The 18832-nt window shown below is 49.3% G+C and overlaps 1 protein-coding gene across 3 annotated transcripts in view; it reads left to right on the top strand.

Annotated features, from left to right (window-relative positions):
• PHYHIP (phytanoyl-CoA 2-hydroxylase interacting protein) overlaps positions 1 to 18832 on the top strand; it is a 266939-nt gene that overhangs the window by 199055 nt on the left and 49052 nt on the right. For all 3 annotated transcript variants that reach the window (XM_069213960.1, XM_069213958.1, XM_069213959.1), the window contains exon 4: positions 9897 to 10014. In XM_069213960.1, coding sequence (XP_069070061.1) covers positions 9897 to 10014 — 118 coding nt within the window. The remainder of the gene's footprint in view (positions 1 to 9896; positions 10015 to 18832) is intronic.

Genomic DNA, 18832 nt, shown 5'->3' on the forward strand with positions numbered 1-18832 from the left:
GTGGGTGGGCTGCCCACTGTTCAATCCTGGGGAGTGCAAAGCCACAGTCTCTCAAGTCTCTACAGTGGGTGGGCTGCCCACTGTTCAATCCTGGGGAGTGCAAAGCCACAGTCTCTCAAGTGGATGCCTTCTCCACTGGTTCTGGAGGGGGCATGGTGCCCAGAGTGCTTCATCCTGCTAAGGACAGAGGGAGTGGATGTATCTCTCCACTGGTTCTGGAGGGGGCATGGTGCCCAGAGTGCATCATTCACCCCGTGACGGACTCAGTTGCGTCAGTGCCCTTGCCGCTCATGGGCCAGCGGTGCTTGAGACGGCGGTGCCCTGTTCAGCGGTGCTTGAGACGGCGGTGCCCTGTGCAGCGGTGCTTGAGACGGCGGTGCCCTGTGCAGCGGTGCTTGAGATGGCGGTCTCCATTGCAGGGTCTCAGCTGCTGGCGGTCCTTCATGGCCCAACAGGGCTTTTGCTGGCAGTCCTTCATGGCCCAACGGGGCTTTTGCTTGCGGTCCTTCATGGCCCAGCAGGGTTTTTGCTTGCGGTCCTTCATGACCCAATGGGGCTTTTGCTGGCGGTCCTTCATGGCCCAGTGGGGCTTTTGCTGGCGGTCCTTCATGGCCCAACGGGGCTGGTGCTGGCGGTGGCCTCCTGGGCAGCAGGGCTGGTGCTGGCGGTGGCCTCCTTGGCAGCTGGGCTGGTGCTGGCAGTGGCCTCCTGGGCAGCTGGGCTGGTGCTGGCGGTGTCCTCCTGGGCAGCAGGGATGGTGCTGGCGGTGGCCTCCTGGGCAGCTGGGCTGGTGCTGGCGGTGGCCTCCTGGGCAGCTGGGCTGGTGCTGGCGGTGGCCTCCTGGGCAGCAGGGCTGGTGCTGGCGGTGGCCTCCTGGGCAGCGGGGATGATGGCGGTCTTCTCCGCCGTGCTGCTCTTCCCAGACTTGCCAGATTTCTTGTGGCCCTTCCCCACCTTGGAAGGTGTCACAGCTGACTCCACACTCCCACCGGGACCCCTGGGAGCGGCTTTGGTGGCTGGAATCTTCCCCCTCTCCCGCCGGACACTGGCCAACTTCTGATGCTTCACAGGTGGGGGACTGTCTGAGCTGTGGCTCTGTGCCACACTGGCTGCCCTGGTGGCTGGTGCACTCCAGATTCCGGTGACTACAGGCACCACTGGTCCCGGAGATGTTGTGGCTGAGGTGCTAGTTCTGGACCTATGAGATGGACGGGGTTGGGGAGGTGTGGGAAAGAGGTCAAGGGTGGACAGGAAAAGTTTTTTGGACACACTGGTACGTGTAGCTGGAGGGGGTTTGGGAGTGGAGGAAGAGGTGGTGGTTGTAGGAGGTGTACATTTGGTGACTTTGGGTGAAGGTGCATGCGCTGGAGGCTGTCGTGAGGTGGATGGCTGTTGGGTGGGTGTGTGCCTGCATTTGTGTATCTTGGGAGGGGGCGTCACAGACACACTGGGAGAGGACACAGGGGACGTGCGAATGGTAGTGGGGGTGGTGCCTGAACGTGAGCGGGGTGTGGTGGTGGGTGTGCTGGAGAGGGACGTAGTGGCTGTAGAGGTAGTGCATGCAGGTGTGAGTGTAGACGTCACTGGGAGGGAGGAGGGAGACGAGCAGGAGGGGGACACAGTGGAGGCAGTGGATGTTGGTGTGTCTGCATGTGTGTGATGCTTGCGTGAATGCCTGTGGGATGTGTGGTGCTTATGTTTGCCTGAACTACTAAGGCTATGGACGACATCTGCACACATAGATGACACAGGGGCATGACTAGGTGTACTTGGCACTCTACAGAGGTGGGCTGGGGTGCCACATGGCCTGAATTACAGAGGGGCCTTGCCTACGGAACTCGCCCTGGCCTAGGGAAACCCACAGCCCACCTCACCCACCCAGGCAACTCCACTGCGCTCAAAGTCAGCAGAATGAGAGTGTACTCATCCCCTTGTGTCTGCTGTGATGCCCTCAAGCGCCCATCCAACTCCGGGTACGCCACCGCCAGGATCCGGAATATCAGGGGGGTCATGGTGCGACGGGCACCTCTCCCACGTTGGGAGGCCATCCCCAGCTGAGCCTCCGCCGTCTTCTTGCTCCAGCGGCGAATGTCCTCCCATCTTTTACGGCAGTGGGTGCTCCGTCTGTGGTAGACCCCCAGGGTCCGTACATCCTTGGCGATGGCACGCCAAATATCTTTTTTCTGGTGGGCGCTGACCTACATGAAATGTACAGGGGAAAAAGAGTAGTTATTACCAACTGCACCGTCAAAGTGATTGGCCCCCATCCCTACCCTTGCCATGATGCACATGCACTCACCGTCGTTTCATGCACGCCTCAATCTCCCCCCGATCTTTCATCCACCCCACTCCAAACAGTCATAGCCCATACAGCATGCTCACAGTGTATTTACCTGTTTGTCTGGAGGACCGTAGAGTAGCGTGAACTGGGGGAGGACCCCATCCACGAGCTTCTCCAACTCCTCAGATGTGAAGGCAGGGGCCCTTTCCCCAGACACTCGAGCCATTGTCTCTTCCAGACCGAGGTCACAGCAGCACTTGCAGTGTAGGTCCTCTCTTGTCGAAGATCAGGTATCGAGTGATTGAACAGATAGAAAATGGCGGTCATGTCCGCGGCGGTGCGTACCGTCACCGCCGGCGCACATAGTCATTGGCTCCTGGGACCCATAGGGTCCAATGTTAACCAATGCAGCATTGCGCCGCGGTCTTCGACCGCCTACCGCGACGGTGTACAACACCAGCGCAGTTACCTCTCATCCCATTGTCCCACTTTAGAGGTCAGGCAGCCGCCATTTCAGGGGCAGACATGGCTTCATTTCCAACTGCGTCACACATACCTAGGCCTAGACTCAACACACATACAGGCCACCTTTTGTGTATGATTGGTGTTCTGTGTAAACTGTGGGTACGTACCTCTGAGTTGATTGACTCTGTGCTCACTGTTGTCCTTAATAGGCACCGTCCGCTGGGACATGTGAGGAGATGGCGGCATCCTCCGGTGTACCGACCGTTGGTGGACCTGTTGACAATGGAGGAGCGACATGTCATAATCACATACAGGCTTGAACGTGCCACAATCCAGGAACTGTGTACCCAGTTGGAGCCAGACCTGATGTCAGCAATCCGCCATCCCACAGGAATCCCGCTTCAAGTGCAGGTGCTGTCAGTGCTCCAATTCCTAGCAAGTGGGTCATTTCAAACAACAGTGGCCATAGCATCAGGGATGTCCCAGTCTATGTTTTCCAACGTATTGTCCAGAGTGTTGTCTGCCCTTCTGAAACACATGCAGAGCTACATCGTGTTCCCTCAGGTGGAGGATTTGCCTATAGTGAAAGGTGATTTCTATGCCCTGGGACATATCCCCAACATAATAGGTGCCATTGATGGGACACATGTGGCTTTGGTCCCCCCCCCACAGGAGTGAACAGGTGTACAGAAACCGGAAGAGTTATCATTCTATGAATGTACAGATGGTATGTTTGGCAGAGCAGTGCATCTCCCATGTGAATGCCAAGTTCCCTGGCTCAGTGCATGACGCCTACATCCTGCGGAATAGCAGCATCCCTTATGTGATGGATCAACTCCAGAGGCACCATGTGTGGCTATTAGGTGAGCACCTGGAAGCAAAACAGTGGGAATGGTTGTCTGGGTCTGGGGTTACCATACAGGTTAGTGTGTGTCTAATACTTGTCCCTCACCATTTGCAGGTGACTCTGGTTACCCCAACCTGTCATGGCTATTGACCCCAGTGAGGAATCCCAGGACAAAGGCAGAGGAACGCTACAATGAGGCCCATGGGCGAACTAGGAGGGTGATCGAGCGGACCTTCGGCCTCCTGAAGGCCAGGTTCCGGTGCCTTCATATGACAGGTGAATCCCTATTCTACTCACCAAAGAAGGTGTGCCAGATCATCGTGGCCTGCTGTATGCTTCATAACTTGGCATTGCGACGACAGGTGCCTTTTCTGCAGGAGGATGGTCCAGATGGCGGTGTTGTTGCAGCTGTGGAGCCTGTGGATAGTGAAGACGAGGAAGCAGAGGAAGAAGACATGAACAACAGGGTCTCAGTGATCTAGCAATATTTCCAGTGAGACACACGTAAGAGTACAGACCTGCCTACTACATGTACTTAAACACTCCTACCTCTCTACTGTCTGTCGTTTTCACCCAGTGTATGGTCACTGAGTTGTCACTTTCCCTTACGATTTCACAGATGTGGGTCCCACTGTGTGACATCTGCTTTGATTCCTCATGGACTTGAGCTGTGTGACATAGGTATGTTGACATTACAATTGAAAGAGCATTTTGTCACTGTAATTGCTAATACACTATTTCGAAATAACAGACAGACTGCAGATTGTTTTGTGTTTTAAGTGTATTTATTTAAGTGCTCAATATTGGAGGGGGTAGTGAAATGGTGAGGGGTGATGGCGGAGGAATGTCCATGGCAGAGTCCAGTCTATTAGTCTCACAGGTGCATTGCCCAAATGGGCATAGGAAGTGGAAGTTGGGCAGTGTAAGTATTGACAGGGTGACAAAGTGGGACAGTAGGATGACAATCAGGATGGTCTCATTTCTTGGCAGGGTCTTGGCATCGTGCTCTGTCTTTGTCCTGGATCTCAGGGATCGTTTGCGGGGTGGTTCTCCCTCTGCAGGGGATGGGGTGCTGGTGTGGTGGTCCTGTGGCGGGGCGTCCTGTCCACTAGCGCCGGCGGAGGTGGTGGGCAGTTCATCGTCCATGCTAGTGTCAGGGGTCCCTTGTAGTGCCACAGTGTCCCTCCTGGTGTTCACGAGTTCCTTCAGCACCCCTACGATGGTGCCCAGGGTGAAGCTGATGGTTCTGAGTTCCTCCCTGAAGCCCATATACTGTTCCTCCTGCAGGCGCTGGGTCTCCTGAAACTTGGCCAGTACTGTTGCCATCGTTTCCTGGGAGTGGTGGTAGGCTCCCATGATGGAGGAGAGGGCCTTGTGGAGAGTGGGTTCCCTTGGCCTGTCCGCCCCCTGTCGCACAGCAGCCCTTCCAGTTCCCCTGTGTTCCTGGGCCTCTGTCCCCTGGACCGTGTGCCCACTACCACTGCCCCCAGGTCCCTGTTGTTGTTGGGGTGTTGGGTTAGCCTGGGTTCCCTGTAGTGGTGGACACACAGCTGATTGACGTGTCCTGGGGACAAAGGTATGGGCCCGCTGGGTGGGTGCTGTGCTGGTGTTTCCAGAGGGGGGAAGGTCTGTGATGGCCTGTGCCAGTGTGAGGAGAACAGACTGTCCAGAGGTCCCCGACGGGCCGAGCTGGTCATCTAAATCCAGTTGGACAGAGGTGCTGTCATCACTGTGGGCCTCTTCTGTTGGTGGTGTGGACATGTGTGGACCCTCCTGTCCGGTGACATTGGGTAGGGGTCCTGCAGGGGTATAAAAGGATTGTTATTACATCGGTATGTGTCATGGTGTGCAATGGGTGGGTGAGCGTGTACCCCAGTGCTTGCATTCCTGTGTTGAAGCTTGTGTGATGGTGGTTTAGGGGGTTGTATGGGTATGTGCAGTGTGCATGCTTTAGTGATGGGTGTCCATGCTCTGTTGTTGCATGCAGGGCTTGGTGTTGGGATGGGTGGTTTGTGATGTTGGGACATATGTGAGGAGTTGGGGTGCTGGGGGTGAGGGTGGGGGTATGTGATAGCATGCAGGTAGGGTGGGGGATGTAATAGTTAAGATTTAACTTACCAGAGTCCATTCCTCCGCCTACTCCTGCGAGGCCCTCAGGATGCAGAATCGCCAAGACCTGCTCCTCCAATGTTGTTAGTTGTGGGTGAGGAGGTGGGGGTCCGCCGCCAGTCCGCTGAACCGCCTGGTGGTGCCTTGAGACCACGGAACGCACCTTCCCCCGTAGGTCGTTCCACCTCTTCCTGATGTCCTCCCGATTTCTTGGATGCTGTCCCACTGCGTTGACCCTGTCCACTATTCTGCGCCATAGCTCCATCTTCCTTGCAATGGAGGTGTGCTGCACCTGTGATCCGAATAGCTGTGGCTCTACCCGGACGATTTCCTCCACCATGACCCTGATCTCCTCCTCCGAGAACCTGGGGTGTCTTTGCTGTGCCATGGGGTGGTGTAGGTGATGTGTGGGGTGGATTGTGTGGTGATAAGTGTACTGATATGTAGTGGTGTGTTGTGTGAGGTGCGTGAAAGTTCTGTGGGTGATGGTATTGTGTGCCTGTGGATGCTGTTGTTCTTGCTGGTGGTGTCTCTCTCTGGCCTTCTTTCAAGATTTTTTGTCGTAGGGGTTTGTGGGTGATGTGGGTGTGTGTTTTATATTGTAATGTGTGTGTGGGAGTGGTGTGTGTATGTGTATTTGTAATTGTCCAATGTGGTTGTGTTTTGTAAATGTGTGTGTATTTTGAGCGCGGCGGTGTGTACCGCCAATGGAATACCGCGGTTGAAAGACCGCCACGTGGATTCGTGTGTCGTGATACTGTGGGCGTATTTCTGTTGCCGTGACGGTGTCGGTTTTGTTTTCGTTAGTTTATCACTGACCTTTGGTGTGGCGGACTTGTGTGGGTGTCTGTATTTTGGCAGATTCCGAAATGTGGGTCATAATAGCTGTGGCGGTTTTCCGCGGCTGCGGCAGTGTGTTGGCGGTCTTCAGCACGGCGGTAAGAGGCTTTTACCGCCAATGTTGTAATGAGGGCCATAGTCTTTTAAAACAGTCACGATTTATACATAATCAAATTCTTTTAACATCATGAAGTCAGTGTTCTATGAATATTTACAAAACATTTATAATACCACAGCTATAATCTCCATTAAAAACGACCCAGACAAATCACCACAGGTGGGCCCCAATAAACTGAATCAAATTCAATGCCCCACCACAGGAAAAGGCTAGAATTCTGAGTCTTAGCAAAGCAATATGCTAGAGTCTAGCATGTTGCTTCGTCTTTTAGAAATAAAAGCAACATTTGAAAAGCTCCAAACGCCCCATCAAAATTAAAATTTCGATTTCTGTAGGTTTTTGTTTCTAAATGACATAAAATATTTCATAATTTATGTATCTATTTGAGGGATATATGTTTCTGTATTGTTGTGTATCCATTTCAGGTTCAAATATTAGAACACTCTTAGGCAAGGGTCCCTGCTTCAGGTAGTGATTACATCATCAAAATATGAGTACATACATAACTTGGCTCACCGCACTGAGCACTACAAAAACGGCTGATGTCTTATCTCACAAATACTTCAGGACTTGCTTCAGATGTACTGCCTTGATATACCCACACAAAAGAGCATTCGCTTGAGCCTGCAATCCTAATTTAGGAGCCCACCATCATTTAACATTGCTTCCAAATGTCGTATAGCCGACACGACTAGAATTAAAAGTTTCCATTTTCAGCAAGCAACTCTTCCCAACATACAACCGAGATCATACTCAGGTAAGAAAAGCACAGAGTGTAGGTTTGGCAAACGACAAACACAAGCCCATCAATTTGATGATTACTCAAATATGCATCTAAAAATATCACTCCAGCAAGAGATTTACATTCTAAAATCTGCCTTGCCATTCAGCACAAAAGGACGTCTCTGAACTTCCTGAGACTCATCTCAGAGAAAACAGAATTTATTCTCATAATTCGGCCACTGAACACAAAAGTTAACAAAACACTGGTTCTTGAACTCCACATGGATAACTTAAACCTGTTCTGTTTATTGAAGATAAATCACTAGGAGTACATAGTGATCATTGTTTTTCAATGTCCTCACGAATTGGACGTACAGCACATTCAGCAAGAGCTACCATCAATTCCTTGAAAAAGCATAAACTCTCTCTCCAATCAAAGGACTTTCTCGCTGAGCTGCAGGTTCTTGAGTTATCCCGGACTGGCTATTCTACATTCAGCAGCTAGGTTAATTTTTGGAGCCAGAAAGACGATTTTCAGAACCAGAACATTATTTTACAATTATAATGTATTTATTTTATTATGAACGATTGCCCGCAGTTTAAATACATATATCATAGATATAGCATAGGTAAATCAAAAAAACAAAATTAACAGCCAAGAAAGGGTGCACGAGTTTTATAGTAAAAGGTTGTAGCATTAGCATTTAAAATGAGCCACTTTGCTCCTATATTGCTTTTCATCGTTCTGCCATATCAGTAACTTTCAATGGAATAGCTGCAAGCCTGCATGGCAGTTGAAATTAATTTAGGAACTTTGAGGCAGTCTCCACGTGATTTAAGATGGGACAGAAGATTGTAGCTCATGTGCTATGTCCTACCAAATGCCCGACCACCCTTTGATAAGAGCAGGGAGCCTAAGGACCCAATTTATATGTCGGCGGGAAAGGAACTCCTTTGCAGAGGCAACGGAGTTCCTTCCCCCACCAACATAGTGGTCCTCCCGCCCAGTCTATATCACAGTCACAGCACGCGCGCAGAAGGGGTGGGGCGGCCCATGGGGGTGGGGGAGAATAAAAATTTTATAAAAAAATAAACACTTACCTTGCTCGCCGCCGACACACTGCTCCATCCGCTTCTCCTCAGCAGGCACAGGCTCCCAGCCTGCACTGGGGCCAAACCTGACGTTGCTCAGAGCAATGTCAGAATTGTCTGGGCACTCCCAGGCAGACTGGGAGCCTGTGCATGCTTTCTCCAGCCCAGCAACACAAGGCCGGAGTGGAGAAAGCCCACTGTACATATGTGTTTGGCTGGCCCGAGACGTTACAGCCTGTGGCCCACCCCTTTTGCAAAAAAACAATAATAAACGTTGTTTATTGTAGTTTTTTGGTAAAAGGTTTGCAGCTGCTGGCGGGGGATGGGGCAGCGCTCCTCCCCCCTAATGGAGGAGCCGCCCCTGCTCTATGAGGGATGACCTTCAGTTTGGCCATGGCAGAGACTAACAATTTAGATGGGCGCCTATGTAGCCATTTTTTACTGTCTTTCACTGGCAGCCAAAAGCTGGTGGTGAGGGACAGTAAAATTGTAATAATTCTCCCCTTGCCACAGGAGTAAACTCGCATGGCGAGGAAAGCATTACTTTTTTCCTTTACAAAAACAAAATCCTGTTTCAGGATTTTTGTTTTTTTAAAAGAAAAAAGAATTCTATGTGCTACGCGGCTGCATCCTGCTGATGCACAAAGTCAGATGCATTGACCGGAACCGCTTTGACGTCAGTAGCCAGCAGTGCTTTTATAACTGATTAGGTGGGCGGCTCCTGCGTCACGGAGATGGAATAATTTACCCTGTCCCCATGGCGGAACGGTGCGCTGTCTGCAGTGATCATCAGAGCCTAAGCTCTCTTTATTTTATGACTTGTATTGTTCTGACTTAATTAAGAACAAGAGAATGTAGTGTCTACGCACAGTATATTGTGCTTCGAGTTTATATACCTAGCTAAGGCGTAGCACCAGACGGCTCTGAGAAACAAATCCTATTTAATGCCTCAAGGGGGACTCAGTTCCACAGGCCCAATACCTTTCTCCAAATTGAAGCTATGACTGACAACAAGAACATTTGAAGATATTTCTTTCTGCTCCAAAATCCATGTGTTCTGGTATGTTCCCTCCATCACTTTCTTCACCCTCGCCCCACTTGGAATGTTTTGTCACGCTAGACCTGCCAAAATGCACCAGGGGAAAATTTCAAGGATCTGTAGTTTATTTCACCTGGTAATTACCAGATGTGGTAAACCTCTGTACAATTTATAACTCCGATCCCTGTACAAATAGGTATTTGCACACTGCTAGGAATGATTCAGACCCTTTTTAATCAGGGTCATAGATGGCAATTGCGATCCAAGGGTTCCTTCTAAATTGGGATCTCTGTCAGCATTATGTGACAGATAAGAGAGTCAGAAGATAAAATACTTTCATATTTTCCTACCAATAAAACCCATGCTTCCTCTTCTTTTCCAGATTATGCCAAGGAGCACGTGCAGCAGCTGCAGGAGAAGGCGGAGCTAATAGCTGGAAGAATGCTGCGCTTCTTGGTGTTCTACAGGAACCAGCACAAGGAATATTTCCAGCATGTCAGGTCAGTGTGACACTTTTTGACCATTAAAGAGACTTTGTTTTGCAGAAAGAACAGATTCAGCATACTCATCACACTGGCACTAGCAATATATCTAATTGGCAAAAAAGGCAACCTCAAACATCTCGCACTCCATTTTAAAGAAACAATTGCCACCACCCAATCCAATCCACAAACCAGTTTCAACAATCAAGAGCCACTCACTCACAAAAAAACATGTAGAAACCATAGACCAACACTCCAGTTTGGAGAAACAACAGACATCCCATACTGTAGGAGGCTGGCCTGGCTTGTAGTGGGTACCAGAGGTACTTACACCTTGTGCCAGGTCCAGTTATCCCTTATTAGTGTAGAAGAGGTGTTTCTAGCAGCTTAGGCTGATAGAAGGTAGCTATGGCAAAGCAGCTTAGGCTGAACTAGGAGACATGTAAAGCTCCTACTATACCACTGGTGTCATATGCACAATATCATAAGAAAACACAATACACAGATATACTAAAAATAAAGGTACTTTATTTTTATGACAATATGCCAAAAGTATCTCAGTGAGTACCCTCAGTATGAGGATAAGATATATACACAAGATATATGTACACAAACCAAAATTATGCAGGTTATAGCAAGAAAAGTAATGCAAGCAGTGTAAAGTTACAATAGATTGCAAAAGGAACACATAGGTATAGGGGCAACACAAACCATATACTCCAAAAGTGGAATGCGAACCACGAATGGACCCCAAACCTATGTGAGCTTGTAGAGGGTCGCTGGTACTGTAAGAAAACAGTGAGGGTTAGAAAAATAGCCCACCCCAAGACCCTGAAAGGTAGGTGTAAAGTGCACCTACTACCCCCAGAGAGCACAGAAGTCGTGATAGGGGGATTCTGCAAGGAGAACAAACACCAGCAATGCAACAACAGTGGATTTCCGGACCTGAGTACCTGTAAGACAAGGGGACCAAGTCCAAGAGTCGCAACAGTGTCAAGAGTGGGCAGGAGTCCAGGAAATGCCAGCTGAAGGTGCAAGGAAGCTGCCACCGGGTGGAAGAAGCTTGGGGTTCTGCAAAAACAAAGAGGACTAGGAACTTTCCCTTTGGAGGATGGATGTCCCACGTCATGAAGAAGCTTGCAGAGGTGTTCCCACACAGAAAGACCACAAACAAGCCTTGCTAGCTGCAAGGGTCGCGGTTCGGGTTTTTGGATGCTGCTGTGGCCCAGGAGGGACCAGGATGTCGCCACTTGGATGAGGAGACAGAGGGGGTGCCCAGCAAGTCAGGGAGCCCTCACAGAAGCAGGCAGCACCCACAGAAGTACCTGAACAGGCACTTAGAAGAAAAGTGAACCGGAGTCCACCCGAAGTCACAAAAGGGAGCCCCACGACGCCGGAGGACAACTCAGAAGGTTGTGCACTGCAGGTTAGAGTGTCGGGGACCCAGGCTTAGCTGTGCACAAAGGAAATCCTGGAAGAGTGCACAGGAGCCGGAGCAGCTGCAAATCACGCGGTACCCAGCAATGCAGTCTATCGTGGGGAGGCAAGGACTTACCTCCACCAAACTTGGACTGAAGTCACTGGACTGTGGGAGTCACTTGGAAAGAGTTGCTGAGTTCCAGGGACCACGCTCGTTGTGCTGAGAGGGGACCCAGAGGACCTGTGATGCAGTCTTTTGTTGCCTGCGGTTGCAGGGGGAAGATTCCGTCGACCCACGGGAGATTTCTTCAGAGCTCCTGGTGCAGAAAGGAGGCAGGCTACCCCCAGAGCATGCACCACCTGGAAACAGTTGAGAAAGCCGGCAGGATGAAGCGATACAAGGTTGCTAGTAGTCGTCTTGCTACTTTGTTGCGGTTTTGCAGGCGTCCTGAGCAGTCAGAGGTCGATCCTTTGGCAGAAGGTGAAGAGGGAGATGCAGAGGAACTCTGGTGAGCTCTTACATTCGTTATCTGGTGAGATCCCCAAAGCAGAGACCCTAAATAGCCAGAAAAGGAGGTTTGGCTACCTAGGAAGGAGGATTGGCTACCAAGAGAGGTAAGAGCCTATCAGAAGGAGCCTCTGACGTCACCTGCTGGCACTGGCCACTCAGAGCAGTCCAGTGTGCCACAAACACCTCTGTTTCCAAGATGGCAGAGTTCTGGGACACACTGGAGGAGCTCTGGGCACCTCCCCTGGGAGGTGCAGGTCAGGGGAGTGGTCACTCCCCTTTCCTTTGTCCAGTTTCACGCCAGAGCAGGGCTGGGGGATCCCTGAACCGGTGTAGACTGGCTTATGCAGAGATGGGCACCATCTGTGCCCATCAAAGCATTTCCAGAGGCTGGGGGAGGCTACTCCTCCCCAGCCTTCACACCTATTTCCAAAGGGAGAGGGTGTTTCACCCTCTCTCAGAGGAAGTCCTTTGTTCTGCCTTCCTGGGCCAGGGCTGCCTGGACCCCAGGAGGGCAGAAACCTGTCTGAGGGGTTGGCAGCAGCAGCAGCTGCAGTGGAGACCCCGGAAAGGCAGTTTGGCAGTACCCGGGTTCTGTGCTGGAGACCCGGGGGATCATGGATTTTTCGGCATTGGGGTGACAATTCCATGATCTTAGACATGTTACATGGCCATGTTCGGAGTTACCATTGTGACGCTGTACATAGGTAGTGACCTATGTACAGTGCACACGTGTAATGGTGTCCCCGCACTCGCAAAGTCCGGGGAATTTGCCCTGAACGATGTGGGGGCACCTTGGCTAGTGCCAGGGTGCCCACACACTAAGTAACTTTGCACCCAACCTTAACCAGGTGAAGGTTAGACATATAGGTGACTTATATGTTACTTAAGTGCAGTGGTAAATGGCTGTGAAATAACGTGGACGTTATTTAACTCAGGCTGCACTGGCAGGCTTGTGTAAGAATTGTCAGAGCTCCCTATCGGTGGCAAAAGAAATGCTGCAGCCCACAGGGATCTCCTGGAACCTCAATACCCTGGGTACCTCAGTACCATATACTAGGGAATTATATGGGTGTACCAGTATGCCAATGTGAATTGGTGAAATTGGTCACTAGCCTGTTAGTGACAAATTTGGAAAGCAGAGAGAGTATAACCACTGAGGTTCTGGTTAGCAGAGCCTCAGTGAGACAGTTAGGCATCACACAGGGAACACATACAGGGCACATACTTATGAGCACTGGGGCCCTGCCTGGCAGGGTCCCAGTGACACATAGACTAAAACAACATATATACAGTGAAATATGGGGGTAACATGCCAGGCAAGATGGTACTTTCCTACACAACCCCCCCCCCCCAAACGAAGGACAATAAGACTAGCCATGACCTGATGAGTCTTCATTGTCTAAGTGGAAATATCTGGAGAGTCCATCTGCATTGGAGTGGGTACTCCCAGGTCTATGTTCCACTGTATAGTCCATCCCCTGTAGAGACATGGACCACCTCAACAATTTAGGGTTTTCACCTTTCATTTGTTTTAGCCAAAGTAGAGGTTTGTGGTCTGTCTGAACAATAAAGTGAGTGCCAAACAGGTATGGCCTCAACTTTTTCAGTGCCCAGACCACAGCAAAGGCCTCCCTCTCAATGGCAGACTAACGCTTTTCTCTAGGGGTCAACCTTCTGCTGATAAAAGCAACTGGTTGATCCTGGCCCTCAGAATTCAGTTGTGATAAGACTGCCCCTACCCCTAATTCAGATGTATCAGTTTGAACAATGAATTTCTTGGAGTAACATGGGCTTTTTAGTACAGGTGCAGAGCACATGGCCTGTTTGAGCTCCTCAAAAGCTTTCTGACAGCTAGCTGTCCACAATACCTTTTTAGGCATCTTTTTACTGGTGAGATCATTAAGTGGGGCTGCTATGGAGCCATAGTTTTTAATGAATCTCCTGTAATACCCAGTGAAGCCTAGGAAGGCTCTCACTTGGGTCTGTGTTGTAGGGGGAACCCAATCCATGATTGTCTGGATTTTCCCCTGAAGTGGTGCAATCTGTTCTCCACCTACCAGGTGTCCTAGACAAACCACCTTTCCCTGCCCTATCTGGCACTTTGAGGCCTTGATAGTGAGGCCTGCCTTTTGCAGGGCCTCCAAAACTTTCCAAAGGTGGACCAGGTGCTCATCCCAGGTGGAGCTAAGGACAGCTATATCATCTAGATATGCTGCACTAAAAGCCTCCAACCCTTGCAGGACTGTGTTCACCAACCTCTGAAAAGTGGCAGGTGCATTTTTCAAACCAAAGGGCATCACTGTAAATTGGTAGTGCCCTCCTATAGTTGAAAATGCAGTCTTAGGTTTAGCATCCTCAGCCAATTTGATCTGCCAATACCCTGCAGTCAAACAAAGCTACTTAGATACTTGGCAGATGTCAGTGTATCTATGAGCTCATCTGCCCTGGGTATAGGGTGAGCATCAGTTTTTGTTACCTGGTTGAGACCTCTGTAATCAACACAAAACCTCATCTCCCTTTTTCCATCTTTTGAGTGAGGCTTTGGTACAAGCACCACAGGGCTCGCCAATGGGCTTTCAGAAGGTTCAACCACTCCTAGATCAAGCATTTTCTGAACTTCTTGTTTTATGCAGTCCCTGACATGGTCAGGCTGCCTATAGATTTTACTTTTGACAGGCATGCTGTCTCCAGTATCAATTGTGTGTTCACACCAAGATGTGGTGCCTGGCTCAGTTGAAAAGAGTTCAGAAAACGGTCCAAGGAGATTTATGCAGTTATCTTTCTGTTCTGCAGTAAGACAGTCTGCCAAAACTACTCCCTCCACTAGAGCATCCTCTTCAGTGGAGGAGAAGAGATCAGGGAGAGGGTCACTCTCTTCTTCCTGTCCTTCATCAGTTGCCATGAGCAGGGTGAGATCAGTCCTGTCATAGTAGGGTTTGAGGCGGTTGACATGAATCACCCGAAGGGGACTCCTGGCAGTGCCCAGGTCAACCAAGTAGGTGACCTCGCCCTTTTTTTCAACAATTAGATGGGGTCCACTCCATTTGTCCTGGAGTGCTCTTGGGGCCACAGGCTCCAATACCCACACCTTCTGTCCTGGTTGATACTGAATCAGAACAGCCTTCTGGTCATGCCATTGCTTTTGGAGCTCTTGGCTGGCCTGAAGGTTTTTACTGGCCTTTTTCATGTACTCGGCCATTCTGGATCTTAGGCCAAGTACATAGTCCACTGTGTCCTGTTTGGGAGCTTTTAAAGGTTGTTCCCAACCCTCCTTCACAAGTGTTAGTGGACCTCTTACAGGGTGCCCAAATAGGAGTTCAAAGGGGCTGAAGCCCACTCCTTTCTGGGGTACCTCCCTGTAAGCAAAAAGGAGGCAAGGTAACAGGACATCCCATCTCCTCCTGAGTTTTTCAGGGAGTCCCATTATCATTCCTTTGAGAGTTTTATTAAACCTCTCTACCAGTCCATTAGTCTGTGGATGATAAGGTGTGGTGAATTTGTAGGTTACACCACATTCCTTCCACATAGCCTTCAAGTATGCAGACAAAGTTGCTACCCCTGTCTGATACAACCTCTTTTGGGAACCCCACCCTGGAAAAGATTCCCAGAAGGGCTTTTGCCACTGCAGGTGCTGTAGTGGTCCTTAGAGGAATTATTTCAGGATATCTTGTGGCATGGTCCACAACCACCAAGATAAATCTATTGCCTGAAGCAGTAGGAGGGTCAAGGGGTCCAACTATGTCAACCCCTACCCTTTCAAAGGGGACCCCAACCACAGGTGGTGGAATAAGGGGAGCCTTTAGTGTGCCACCAGTTTTGCCACTGGCTTGGCAGGTCACACAAGACTTACAAACATCTTTTGTGTCCTCTGACATCCTAGGCCAGTGAAACAGGGGGACAAGCCTTTCCCATGTTTTGATCTGGCCCAAATGCCCAGCCAAAGGAATGTCATGTGTCAGAGTTAGGAGGAACTCTCTGTACTGCAGGGGAATGACCAATCTCCTGGCTGCTCCAGGTTTTGGGTCCCTTGCCTCTGAGTACAAGAGGTTGTCCTCCCAGTAAACTCTATGTGAGTCACTGACATCCCCATTTTGCTGCTTGACAGCTTGCTGTCTGAGACCCTCTAATGTGGGACAGGATTGCTGTGCCACACTCAGCTCTTCCCTGGCAGGCCCCCCTCCACCCAAAAGCTCAGCAGTGTCTGCTGCCAGCTCCTCTGGTGAAGGTTCTGCACAGGGAGGAATAGTGGGTAGGGATTTACCCTTGCTACCACTAGCTTTAGGGAGCACTTTGTCCATTGTTCCAGGATCCAAGTCACCCTCTCCTTTTTGCTTTTTGGCCTGAGCCCTTGTCAAAGCAAAAATATGCCCAGGAATGCCCAGCATTGCTGCATGAGCCTCCAACTCCACTTCTGCCCAAGCTGATGTCTCTAAATCATTTCCTAGTAGACAGTCTACAGGTAAATCTGAAGCAACCACAACTTTCTTTGGACCAGTAACCCCCCCCCCCCCCCCCCAGTTGAGATTCACAACAGCCATGGGGTGGCTAAGAGTGTTGTTATGAGCGTCTGTCACTTGTTACTGGTGACCAAGTAGGTGTTGTTCAGGGTGTACCAGTTTCTCTATTACCATGGTAACACTGGCACCTGTGTCCCTGTAGGCCTGAACCTCAACACCATTTATTAGGGGAAGTTGCTTGTACTTATCCATATTAAGGGAACAAGCAACCAAGGTGGCCAAATCAATGGCACCTTCAGAGACTAACACAGCCTCTGTGGTCTCCCTAACAAGACCAACCCCAACTAAATTACCAAAAGTGAGCCCAGCTACTCCCTTGGATTGGCTATTAGTAGGTTTGCTCCCACCACCACTGCTATTACTAGGGGCACTAGAATTTGCAGTAGGGGTTGTGGTAGTGGAAGGTTTGGTGTTTTTCTTTGGACAACTGGCATCAGTTGTCCAATGGCCTTTGACTTTACACAAATAACACCAAGGCTTTTTAACTTGATTTGAAGAGGATTTGGACCCACCACCCCCACCAGAGGATTTTTGTGGGCCTGATGAAGACTCAGTTTTATTTTTGTCACCACCCTTGTCAGAAGACTTACCATCCTTCTTCTTGCCATCCTTGTCACCCCCTGTATGAACTTTTTTGTTCACTCTTGTTCTGACCCATTTGTCTGCCTTCTTTCCCAATTCTTGGGGAGAGGTCAGATCTGAGTCCACTAGATATTGGTCTAACAAGTCAGACACACAGTTATTTAGAATATGCTCTCTCAGAATAAGATTATACAGGCTTTCATAGTCAGAAACTTTACTGCCATGTAACCACCCCTCCAAGGCCTTCACTGAACAGTCAACAAAGTCTATCCAGTCCCGTGAGGACTCTTTTCTGGTGTCTCTGAACTTAATCCTGTATTGTTCAGTGGTTAAGCCAAATCCATCCAAGAGTGCATCCTTCAAAACTGCAAAATTGTTAGCATCACTTTCTCTAACAGTAAGGAGCCTATTCCTACCCTTTCCATTGAAAGATAGCCCCAATATAGCAGCCCACTGCCTTTGAGGGACCCCCTGTACCATACAGGCCCTCTCAAGTGCAGCAAACCACTTGTTGATGTCATCCCCCTCCTTGTAAGGGGGAACTATCTTGTGCAGATTCCTGGAATCATGCTGTTTAACAGGATTACTATCAGGAATACTGCTGCTGCCACCATGGAGTCCTAACCCCAATCTCTGTCTCTCCTTCTCCAGGTCTAGGGATTCCCTGTCTAGAGCCAGCTGTTGCTGTTTAAGCTTCAGTCTGGTCTCTTCCACTCTCAACTTTTTGAGTTCCCTTTCTAACATGTTGTCTTCAGGGTGGGTGGGTTGGGAATGCTTGGACACTGAGGATAAATTGGAAACAACAGAGGTAGATCTGTCCCTAACAGCTTGGACTCTAACAACCTGGCCTCCAGGAATAAAAACATCCCTACTGTGATGGGAGCTCCTATTACTACCAGCATTGCTATGTGGTCTGCTGAGGGGCAGATTTGGAATAGAACCCTCCCCACCTCCCTCAAGGGGTTCCCCTGAGTCAGAATGGGAGCTATCTATTAACTTCTCATTTGAAGTGCCAGCTAGGGACTCATCATTCACAATGAGCATGTTCTACAGAAATTCTCTTGTAGGGTTCTTTCCTATCACTAAACCTATATCTAAGCAGAGACTCCTTAGGCTCTTGAAATTTAAATTGTCATAGGTAGTATTGACCATTTTAAGAGCAGACTCTACAGAAGACATGATAAAAGAAGGTTTAGAGACAGTGAGAAGAAAGAAAAAGTTTCAGAACTTTTTAAAGAACAGAGAAAAAAACTTTTTAAAATGTTTAGAAACTTTTTATAAGTTTTGGAGTACTTTTCAGCACTTAGTAAAAAGTGTAAGAGGAGAAAAGGAAAACTTTTTGGTTAAGTGTACATACACTGAACTTGTTTTGTATATTATTCTCTTATGAAAAGTACACAATGACAAAGTGGTAAGTAGTTACAAGTACTTATCCCACCGCTGCACAACCAATGTAGGAGGCTGGCCTGGCTTGTAGTGGGTACCAGAGGTACTTACACCTTGTGCCAGGTCCAGTTATACCTTATTAGTGTAGAAGATGTGTTTCTAGCAGCTTAGGCTGATAGAAGGTAGCTATGGCAAAGCAGCTTAGGCTGAACTAGGAGACATGTAAAGCTCCTACTATACCACTGGTGTCATATGCACAATATCATAAGAAAACACAATACACAGATATACTAAAAATAAAGGTGCTTTATTTTAATGACAATATGCCAAAAGTATCTCAGTGAGTACCCTCAATATGAGGATAAGATATATACACAAGATATATGTACACAAACCAAAATTATGCAGGTTATAGCAAGAA

Source organism: Pleurodeles waltl, chromosome 11 (genome assembly GCF_031143425.1).
Source record: "Pleurodeles waltl isolate 20211129_DDA chromosome 11, aPleWal1.hap1.20221129, whole genome shotgun sequence".
NCBI lineage: Eukaryota > Metazoa > Chordata > Amphibia > Caudata > Salamandridae > Pleurodeles > Pleurodeles waltl.